General features: G+C 37.7%; 1 protein-coding gene across 1 annotated transcript in view; it reads right to left on the reverse strand.

The window, feature by feature from the left end:
- The window catches only part of LOC118781819 (protein kinase C-binding protein NELL1-like), a 172,543-nt gene that overhangs the window by 85,597 nt on the left and 74,905 nt on the right, over positions 1 to 12,041 (reverse strand). The window contains exons 6-11 of the mRNA XM_036534911.1: positions 10,389 to 10,461; positions 9,933 to 10,015; positions 7,418 to 7,552; positions 6,568 to 6,670; positions 5,717 to 5,790; positions 1,454 to 1,553 (exon numbers count right to left, since the gene is read on the reverse strand). Of these exons, the coding sequence (XP_036390804.1) occupies positions 1,454 to 1,553; positions 5,717 to 5,790; positions 6,568 to 6,670; positions 7,418 to 7,552; positions 9,933 to 10,015; positions 10,389 to 10,461 (568 nt within the window). The remainder of the gene's footprint in view (positions 1 to 1,453; positions 1,554 to 5,716; positions 5,791 to 6,567; positions 6,671 to 7,417; positions 7,553 to 9,932; positions 10,016 to 10,388; positions 10,462 to 12,041) is intronic.

Below are 12,041 nucleotides of genomic sequence, written 5' to 3' on the forward strand. Positions count from 1 at the left end.
CCGTTCTCTGTCATAAATGTATTCATATCTGGATGAAGAATACACATTCATGAATCTTATCTAGAGGTAAGGATGTTGGTTTAAAATGCAGACAAAGAAACCCTGCCAAATGTGTGACTGTACAATCGAAAAACCTACCTTGAGTGCTATGAAACTGACTTAACTGAATCAGAGAAAGTGGAGATTTAATGACTTGTCAGTTATGATTAATTACACTGGGAATATCTGCTCTAAAGGGAGATAACACTAGGAAGAAAGCAGCAAGCAGAAAGTTCACCGGAAGGCATGGGGAGATAGGAAGGCTTAGGAATAATAGGGAAAGACCAGGTATGCAGCAGTCAAGGGGAACATTAAGGACAGATTTATTATTTGTCCCAGACTCATTTCTGTACAGTAACACCTTGCAGCTTTAATCAGGCACTCCGCATTTCAGAAATTGCAAAGACCTTGTGCAAAAGAGAAGTCCCTAAAACTTCAAAGCAGGCCATCTCTGCTTACTCACTATTTGTGGTGCCAAATAATTGTCCCAGTATTCATGGAGATCATGTTGTCATGTTATCATGATTCATGGAGGGGTCATAGCTAGGTCCCATTGGTTTTGATGTTTGTTTTTGGTCTCGTTTCCTGAATGGCAAGTTGTGGGCCAACTTACAGTGTGGCATAAATGACTATTATATTTTTTTTCTGAAAAGTGCTTAACTACTTTCAACTCTTGTTTCATCTATTACAGGTTCAGTGAAACTTTCACACTGAAATTTGGATATGAATTCACTTCCATCAGTTAGATCATATTACTCATCAATATTTCTTTCACATTTGTATGTGTGTGCAGAGTGCTTTGAAAGCACTAAATTCCTCCTCATATGCCTTATTTAAGTCCATCTGAGGTCTTTTCTGCAGCTCTATTCTCTTTGTACTCCTTGTAAAAAGAAACTATGGCAAACTGCATCCCTCAACATCAACATAAATTAGCTGCACAGTTCATAAGAATGCACCCCCTTCTCCCAAATTGAACAATGTAGTCATGAACTGAAAACAACTGCATCAGAAAGGTCAATGCTGGTCATGATCAAAGACACCAAAATCTAAGGAACACACACATTCTGTAACAAACATACCCAATTTAACAGAAATGGCTCAATATGATTTGACTGGTGCATCTTCACAGATAATGTATCAATCCTGGATGGGCTGACCTCAAGGTTTAGTCAACTGTATAGTCCAAGGCAAATGTAATATTTGATAGACTCAGATAAAAGCCTTTTTCTTAGCATTCATCAGCTTAGTTTCAGAGAACATCCCATAAAAGATTTTTAGTCTCAGTATTTTCAGTTTTTATTCACACTGCCAACAGACTTTCCCCTTCAGAAATGTATGAAAGATTTCACTGAAACAAAAGGTTCTTCCTTTTCACTCACAGAGCCAATGATAAGCAGGAGTATGTAATTCTTACCTTTGCAGACATTGCAACATCTGTGCTCTGGAAGAATCTGTTCATTCACTGTACAGTTGAGATCTGGACAAGTCGCTGTCACTTTTACAATTATGCCATTCTGCCAAGACAGACAGACACTAAATATTATTTCACCAGTCCAAGGACTTTGCACAACTTCCAGCAGATACAAACATGTTTTCATGTTCCTCATATACATCAGTATAGCTTTTAGGTACTGGAATTATTGCAGACATTGTATGATGGATCTTTTATAATTTATACACACAACACAGAATATAAGTTATGTATCTGTCAAACTGTATATAATATACAGTTTGACAGTGTTTCATTATAGCACTTGGTTCCACAGGTGATATTAAGTCAGGTGATTAAAAAAAATTGTAGCAACCAGGAAATATGTAAGAAAACTGTATCTGCAAAAAGTTTATCTGGGCACAAACTAAAGAAACAATTGTTTGTATTGTGACAAACATTTTCCATACAGAAACCTGAACGTAAATTATCCAGCTTTTCATACATTGTATCAATACACAGTTAAATAAGTATTGTGACATTTGTGCACAGTATCTGCTACTACTAATGCAACAATGATAAAATAATAACAATAAAAAAAATATTGTATCATTTCCATCTAACTACAAATGCTAACACATCCATTTGGCAGACTGCAAAATAAAAAATTATATAAGAAGTACAGTACTGGGGACCAGGGTTTCCGTTAGCCGGTAATTACCGTTTTTTGCCTGATAAAATTTATTAAAAAAAACTGATAAATTAAAAAACTTGCCGGTCAACACTCATACAAAACGTAGTTATAAGGAAGGCTATCCCTACATTTGTGTTTTGACAGTGAAATGTGCTTATTTATGAGTTCAGGGAGCTGTACCCTGACTGGGCTACACTGGCTAAAATTGCCTGTGTTCTGCCCATGTCAAGAGTGCCAGCAGAGAGGGGCTTCCCTCTGTAGAACTGAATTAAGACGGCGCTGCGAAGTCGTCTGGAGGAGGAGAGAGTGACGCGGCTTATGCACATTGCAAGCTGCAAAGACACATTGGACCCGTTTAATTTCAAGTTGGCAGCAGAGGACTTTGCTGCAATGAAAAAAGGAGAAAATAAAATGTTACCTGGTAGCCTACAGGCTACATTTGTAGGCCTAGCCTTTTTTTAAAACAGGCTACAGATATTACAGGTTACAGATAATAGCCTACATTTTAGCGGCTAATGTTGAGGTTTTGCTCAATCGTTACTGTTTGTTTTGTTTAATCGTTACTGTTCATTAAATAGTCAAACTGATTTGAGGTCATTATCATTCTTTCGTCAACCTAGGTGTACATTTGTAACATAGAATGTTATTGAAATATGACCGGTAAGTTTCAGATTTGTCTGGTAAAATGAATTCTTTACAGACACTGGACCGGCAAGAGAAAATCCTAGCGGAAACCTTGCAAGGGAATTCTTTTTTTTGTTCTATGGCACATTGCCACTGACATGCAATTCAATGTATGCATTCTGACATCTCTACTCCAGCACCCTGATGTAAATGAAATGTCTGGTGGGCTACTCACCCACAACCAGATAAAGCCAAAACCCTTATGGGTAAATCTGAGGAAGACGCTGGCAGGCTCAAACACTTAACTACACCTTTTCATGAGTACCATTCCTATATACACTATATATAAGAGTACCTGCAAGAGTTCAATACTCAATGCTGAAGTAGATACTGTTCTTCTGAAGTATATTTTAAAAATTATGAGCCACAAATGGTAGGTAATCTGTAGCAAAGTCTCAGAAGGATGACAGATTTACACTTGAATAGAGAATGTACACTTGCCAAACATTAGAGCCCACTGCAGATGAAAATAACACTGGATCACTTACAGTACTACTAAGTTACTCAAAATGAAAGCTAGACACACAATGTGATACTGATGAAGGCAAATAAGAAAAACTAAACAAAATGCACTGTCATATACTTTGGTCTATTTACCTGATTTAAGAGGGGAACTGACATCACAAAATAAATTCTCTGAACTGTTCATGCACAAGATTCCCAACACGACCTCAGGAGAAAAGCATTCATAATTTGGTCACAATTCACTAATATAGCATTCTGACATTCTTGTGACAACTCCTGCAAATAAAAAAATTACAGCTCTACATAAGAAATTTAAGTTATGAGCTCTATAGTCCAAGACATTTCAAATTCCCTGCTTGGGCTGTGTCATTAGCCCAGATGTAACAAAATACACAGGGGAGAGACAGGATAAGGTTGCATCTGATAGGGTCCCCTCACTGCACAAATGAGTTGCTCAGATGACATTACTGAGCAATACAACAATCCTCTCTTTGGCATTTTCCTCCATGTGGTGCACTCTGGGAGTAGTAGGGCAAAATGTAGCCATTGGTTACATGCAAGTATTTTGGAGGATTGCTTCTTCATGCTTCAGTTCTCCTGCACAAGTTCAAGATAATCCAGTAATTTTAATGTGATCACAAAATAGGAGCACAATCTCCATATTCAGCAGTTGGTTCTTTAGGTCAAGTTTTGACTGAAATTCTGTCTGAGCATGAGGCATGGTCCAAATGCATGAATATCACACTCAGTGTATGACACTTGAGATGTCAACTATTGTAGAATGGCATCCAGCACAGAGGACAAAATATCAGAGGAAAAAAGGTATATAATTGTGCTCTTTAGATCACGATAATGAAAATATTCACACACCTCTGCGTCTTAACTTTTCATATGGAAATACTGCCTGAAATGTATGCCACACCCATTCAATGAGTGCTGAAAAAATGCTGAAATATTTTCTTCACACAGTCACATTCATGAGGTGAGACAGGGAATATCTACTGGGTTTTGTCTCTCATGAATATAGCAAGAACAGGCTCACATGCTGTTGTGCCACTATATGATTTATTTAGCTGTAGCTCATTTCATTCTGCCAAGTGAAGCAGACTACGTACACATGGACAACCCATTAATGATTTCAAGTTAATAAAATATTGATTAATGATCATGGAGCATCTTAAACTGCAGATCAGCTCTGATTATATGTGAGCTCATAAATTTTTGGGATTACATCTCATTTGTTTTTCTTTTCTTCTGAATTAACATTTGAGGATGAGGAAACTGATTGCATTACTACTTAAGGCTAAAAGACCTTATATGATCAGGATTATAGTTACCCCTTGCTTATCTGTAAGTAGATCAAATAGCACCTTGCAGCTGTGGGTTAATCATGAGAGTGTCAAAGCATGTATCATTTACAATTCTAAACAGTGATTGTGATCAGCCTGTTTAACAGATGGTGCTGTTGTGAAGGGTGTACAGGAAATGACAGACCACTCAAATCACGCAGAAAGTGCCTTTGAGGAGGAGGGGGCAGATCTAAAGCCACAGCAGCATATTTTTGCACAACTACAGAGAAGTAAATGCACTGAAATAAGCAGGTTAAAAGTAAAATAAATGTGATTTTCAGTATCAGTGATTTTCTGTTATCCCGAACACTCCCCTCTTTACCACTTCAGTTAATCAAGAGTTGACTGTACATCAGCCTATGCTTTAAATGTACTCTACCAACTCCTGCTGACAATGTGTTCCAGTGTTTTTACTTTTTCGTATATTTTTCCTTCTGTGTGTGGACTAGGCTACTTTGAACTATATATGGTGACTGGCCAGCTATCGTGTGTTGTCATATTTATATATATTATGTATTTATATACATAATTAAGCGTCACATGAATGCTATAATGCACTTATATGCTGAAAATTAATTGCATTACAACTTCAGACACAACAGTGTGTCCCATTCCATTATTTTCAAAAGTAAACACATATGCAGGATATAAACTGTCATCATAGCAACAAAAATTAACTATCCTCATCAGACTAAACAGAATTATTATGTAAATTGATAATGCGATGATTAATGCATAAATCACCCTGGATGAAAAACACCATATCCGAAAACAACAGTAAGGCTGTTCTTATCAAAAACTATTTATCAAAATTGCCCATGACAACCCTTTATAGTGGAAGCTAATTTATAGGTGTATTCCTTCTGGCATATTTGCAGCAAATACCTGATTGTATTAAGGTTATTCATTTGTAAATTACTTAATCACATTATACCAGACAAATATCAAATGAAACTGCACAGGGTCAAACATCAATTAAAGCCAAACACCTAATTAAATGATGGCAAGATTAATATGCATCAGAGTCAGTCTATGCAATTTAGAAAAAAAAATCACCTTGCATTCTTGGCAGCTCTCCATCAAAATTCGTTGTCCCTCTGATAAGATTTTGCCCTTGTAGGTACATTTAGCTGTACAAAGAAAGAATCAATTAATTACCAGAAGAGACTGTGAAATGCAATTAAGCAGATCTCACTAATAAAAGCGACAGAACATGGATCCCATAAAATCATAAGAGTCTGAATTAAAAATAATATGAACAGGGGAATGTCTTAAACCTTTGTCTCTTTAAAAGTGTCTTGAAGTAACTTTGCATTAACAAAAGAAGACATAAAGCATTCATGTGCTTTCCTGAGGCAATGAAACAGAAATAGAAAAGGAAGTCAAGAACTGCATTTCTGATCTCCTGAGTACGGGACTGTGAGCCACCAAGTCCTCACTGGAGGACAGAGTCCTGTCTGGAACACAGAGTTCCTCTTCTGTGTGGAGAGAGGGAGGGAAGGGGTTTCCATTTAAAATTCGAAGAGGGACTCCGGGGGTTACAGAGAGCCTAGAACCTGGCAGAAGAAGCCCTGTTTTCCAGTAGTAGGGATGATTACAATTAATGATTAAAGCTGTGAGGCATCACAGACACAGACACAAGGAAATTCTTGCACTGACAGAGGACTGAATGCTCCATCGCTTGAACCACTGGTTTAAAGGTTTGTATAATAAGTAAAACTTGAGGTAAACTGCTTTAAGAAGTGTTAACACTTGCTTGCAGAATGTAGACATCCTTTTCAAAGTGCTCAAGGAATTCACACTGACTTGAGCTGATTAGTGTACATGGGATCTTAAGAAAATTGGATGCCTTTGGGCACACGACTCAACACGCCACTGTGACTTACAGTAATCTTGCTTCTACTTACGTCTGCACTTCTTGCAGCATGTGCCCTCGATGTGCACGGGAAGAGTGTCAGCCGAGCAATTGGAGGGGGGACAGAATATTCTGCGACACTCCACCACCCCGTTCTGTACAGTACAACAGACCGGGTATCACCTTCACCCTTCATCCAAGCAGCTAATATATCCCCACAGTCCTCATTTCCTTCCAGTTTTATGCTCAATCTTTACTGTACACACGGTCCTTGAGTTGTAGAAGTTGCTATGTAAATCAGATTTTACTCTTGAGCTTTACATTTATACAATTAACCCCTACCAACCTTGCTGTTGCTGGTGCCTGTTGTGTCCATACATCACAATTTTTTACACCGGCTCTCACATACATTATGCAGTGCTTCTGTACATGCTAAACATCAACATTTTATTTTATATTTGTATATTTTTATATTTTCATGGGGCCTACATCCATTTGGGTTTATGTATGTTAGGGAGACTAAGTGAATATACATTTTTCAGCATATAGTTTTGATTTGTGTAATTGCTTTAATGTATTTTCAAAGCAAGAGAACAAAAGTCTATAAATCAAAGATTTGGGGGTCATCATGATAATCTGCTGAAGAAGACCTCACAAAAAATAGTTAAGGCTAGAGATCACTAGTATAGCCTGGAGTTGATGAATGGTGTTCAAACTGTCAGTATACATGAGCATTCACTCAACATTTTGAATTTCAACTTCGCCTCAACTGAGCTATTTAATTTCTATTGCCAAATCTGTAAGAGGTGATGGAACATAGGGAGAATAGTGTGAATCTGAGGTTCTCTAGAATTGGCTTGGGGACTAGTGACAGAGATGGACATGATTTGATAGAGCCCTACCTCACATTCACAGTTCCTGCAGTTCTCAGGATCCACCCACAGATCTTTGTTGCGGTACACCATCCTGTTGACTTTGCAAGTCTTCTCACAGTGGCAGCTCTCCAGCTGGTTCAGCCTCGATTCGGCATAATTTAACTGACAAAGATACAACAGTGCCAACAAGATTTAAAAAGATCTGGGTACAATCCCTCATTAGAGGCCTTTGAACAATGCTTTGTATGTTATTCCCCCCATGCATCTAAACTGAGTCCACATGTATCCAATTTGCGAGAGGGATAGTAACACACCCCACAATGATAATCAAGCTCAGGCCCAGCCCTTTTTCACAGAGGTTGTGATAACTTGGGGAATGATGGTGTCAAGCTCAGCTTTTTAACATCCACATGCATCAAAGCAGCCTAAGCTCAGGTGACACACTGTGAATGATGTGGCTTTGAGGCCAACTGCTCTAAAGCTCCACTGCTGGCATTTACTTAGAAACCTTTTAAAGGCATTCTATCTGCTTGATGTGGTTGTATTGATCACTAAAAAGGTCTTACAAAGAGCAGGGCTCCATGCTGAATTAAACAATATCCTCGACCTCGAAAGCTCAAGGTTACAAAAAGTTTATTTATATAGTCTGTTCTACTATTCCCAGAAATGGCGAACACAGGAAATTCATTTAAATAGTGTTATTTTGTTACTATAAATTGAAAATTATGCATTTACTTCAGAGCTTAAATAGACATACACAGACAATCTTTAGTAGTCATTTAAAAATTACACAAATAGATAATACCTGTCTCCACAATTTCCCCAAATCTCTTGACCAACTGTTCAGGCAGAAAGCATCTGTGTTTGTGTGCATGTTGCCTGTTAGTTAGTATCCTGTCAGTAACATTGCTGATGGTTCAGTAATGTTCATGCCTTGTGGATGATCCTTAGTCTCCCTGGATATGCCATGCATACACAATAATGATATCACAAATCAACCAGTACACACTATGAAAAAATTTAATCTGCTTGAGTCAATCTACCATGAAAGCATGTTGGCTACATCTTCTTGTCATTGTAAAGACTGCAGACACGGTGTGAAAGAAGGTATCATTCTTTCTGTGTGAGCTCCACTATGTTTAGTGAATTTCTCCAAAAGCCTTGTTTTAAACCAGAATCATGCCAAAAGTGACCATTTTATTCTTGCTTCTTCTGGCACTTCCCTAAAGAGGACAGGGCAGTGTGTATGTGAAGATGATGGCACCTGCTGTGACCTGTCTCCTTCATATTCTGATAATGCATGTGGATTTGCATCACATCACACTGCATTTGATAAGGGAGGAGCCCATCTCTCTTACATGTTTACATCCGTTCATTTTCTATTTTGCTACCATTTCAGAACAACAGGATCAATGACTGTGAAAAAAAATCAATGAACTGCAAATGGTCTCACTGTAAATGTGCCTGAGACATATTATTAGAGGGCTACTGTAGAAGCTGAGAAGTTGGGGCTGAACTACCATATATGTTTTGAAATTGGGGAATCATACCTTCTGACTACCTTCAGATTCAGCTACAGTTTCAGTGCCATATGCTGCTGCTGACCTGCATGAGTTTAGGATACAAAAGGTCACCAACTTTTTATATCAATCCACCTAGCTATTGTTCCCATTTGCAGTGGTAGCTTTTTGTAGACAGTTTAAATAAACGCTTGTTCCTAATCTTCTGCTTTTGTTTTTGTTTGGCACTCATACTTTTGCATTTTATCTTTCTTATCTAGTTTTCTTATCTATCTTTCTTATGTAGTTCTCCTGTTGCTTTATACTGCAATCCTCTAAGAAATGCTAAAAATGTACAGAAAACAGATTTTTCATTATTAGTGACAGATTATGAAGGGTTCTTTTCACTTGCTTCTGGCACTGCTCACTGCTCATGATATACTGAACAAGTATCAAAGAAAATATCAAGACTGCTTGACATCCCCTCTCTGCCAATAAGGCACGCAAAAGATCAACAACCATCCTTAGTTGGACCTGATACAATCTAGGATGTTAAGCTGAGGTATGATTTTGGTGCACATGCTTTGGTGGATTTCTTGCATGTTAAATCCAGAATTGTGGTAAACATGTGTCAAAACAGGAGAGATAAACAAAATAGGTAAACGGTAGCCAAAAAGTAATGTGTACTACACACAAGTTCCTTTTTTCTCTGAAGGAAAGATCTTGGCTATATAATGAAGTGTAACCTCCCTGAGGCAGCAAAATTGCACTTCATTAGACAGCCCCGTCTGTCTTGTTATGCATGCTTGTTGTCTTACAGTTTTGAAGATCTTTTGGATATTTTTTTTTAACAGATCGTAACAGTATAGTTCTTTACATCTTCACTCTATGGTTATGAATTTATACTGACATTAATTTCATGGAGCCATAACAACAGGCCATAGCTGGTGCTGAGACAACTGGAGGGAGTATACTGTGAGTGGGCAGTGGGAAGAGTGATAAATAAAACAATCATTTAGCATAGGTCCACCCTCCTTGCTTACCTTTATGGTCATTTTAGCCAGCAGCTCCTGTAGGTCCATGATGCCCTGCACCAGGCTCAGGAAATCACTACAAGTTGGGCAGGCTCAACAGGAGAAAGATGGAGAGAGAGAGAGAGAGCAAGAAAAAAAGAGTGAGCAACAAGTACACTAAGATGAAACTGCAAAAGAAAGAAAACACCATACATATGGATGGGTGGTTTCAGGTCAGCGCAGTGACCTGGAACTCAGATGTCCTTTTCTTCATATTACATGACTATTGGCAATTAAAAACTGTTGGAAATGGTAATGAGTCCCTGTGCATTATTCACTGGAATTGTTTAATCTTGTTTGCTTCTCTGTTGATGCTTCATGACAGGATAAGCAACATGTCAGCAAGTTAATTTCAGCACATATTACAATACATGTAATATACAATACACAATATGTGATAACATGTCACAGAGCTGTTGTACTTACTACGATTGAGGTTTGGACACTGCGTAATGTATCCATTTGGAGCAAAAATAAATTTGACATCTTGGATGGTTCCCTGAGGGGACAGAGAAAGAGAGAGGGAACATATTGAGAATTTTTTAAGATACATCTTCAAAAGCAATCACACCACAGCAATTACTGTCACATCCTGAAACTGTACCGATGTAATCTGCCTTGACATCACACCTCAGGTGACCTTTTGTTTTTCGCAGTTTCAGCACCACTGTGATAACAGGAAAATCAACACATGGCATAACTCCCTTTCTCAAGCTTTTTTCCAAATTTTGACAGGAGTACATTAACAGTAACATTTCTGCTATATCTATAAGGTAAGCCTTGAGATCTTTGTGGTTACAGAACTTAGTTGATATATGTATTATTTATCCTAATTATTCATAAGTGTGAAAGAGTCATGCTGTTCAGCACAGGTTTTTCCTGTGACATCTCATTCACAGGAAGCCCAACTGGGAATTTCTGCAGGAGTTTCATCAAGGTGCTCTGGTCTAGGTCTATGTTTATGGAGGGTTTTCTCCCAGCACTGTGCTTGTGCCTGTCATCAACCACAGACAATGGCACAGACTATCCAGCACACTCACAGGCCACCAATTATATGCTTCTACATAATGTCTTAAAGATTCTGTTTGTTTAGATAAAATGACATCTCACTTTTTTTTGAAATATTAGTTATTTATAAATTCATAGAATAGAAAGTGACAAATTGACTAAAGTTATATCTTAAATCCCAAAGGATGAGTAATAGCCAAAAATATGTATATTCTCTTAAAAGGTAGCACAGTTCAAGAACCTAGGAAAAATAAACACCAATGCAAACAAAAATGTAATTGTTCTTCCTAAAAGCCTTTGGATATTGTAGCCAGATATTCTTTTTGTTCAAACAAAACTAATTTTATTACAAATCAAAGAGAAAAAAAAGCATATTGGAATACAGCAAAAATGACTGGAAAGCTCCCTTTGGTTAAAAACCAAGGGGGATTAAACAGGTGGGTGTAATACCTTCATAATTAAAACCTCAACTCAGGGCTACATTTCGTCTTGTGTGTCACCTGTCTATTACTCTATTATTTCAATAGCAGACTTAATACCTTTTATTTGTTCTCATCTATTCATAAATTACAGCACAGAAACAACACAGCCTATGCTGTAGCTACTGCACATGTAATGCTGGATGCATTTAAAATGTCTACCCACTTCAAACAGTTCTTGAACAGAATAATCAAAAACAGATAAATAAACGATAATTTAGATATTCACAGATATGTTGCTGAGAATACTTTATTACTCTGGGGCTCACCAGTACAAGTAATTTAATATCTACAGAACTGAAGTAAATTATGTTTAACAATAAGAAGTGTTCAGCAGTGGTCCCATGAAATCCTCTTGACATTTTACCTGTGGACAACTGCAATGAGTGTATGACCATTACAAAATGAACTGAAAATCAGGACATCGATTGCTCTTAACACATAGCATATTGGACACAAGACAGTGCATTGTCTGTATTGATCATGAGGCAATCTCATCCCAGACAACACTTACTGAGCTGCTGACAAAAAGTGACTGAGGCCTGGTTAGTCAGAGTGTCTATTTCTTTCTTTGATGCAGCAACTGCATTTC

This window comes from Megalops cyprinoides, chromosome 8 (assembly GCF_013368585.1).
Source record: "Megalops cyprinoides isolate fMegCyp1 chromosome 8, fMegCyp1.pri, whole genome shotgun sequence".
Lineage (NCBI taxonomy): Eukaryota > Metazoa > Chordata > Actinopteri > Elopiformes > Megalopidae > Megalops > Megalops cyprinoides.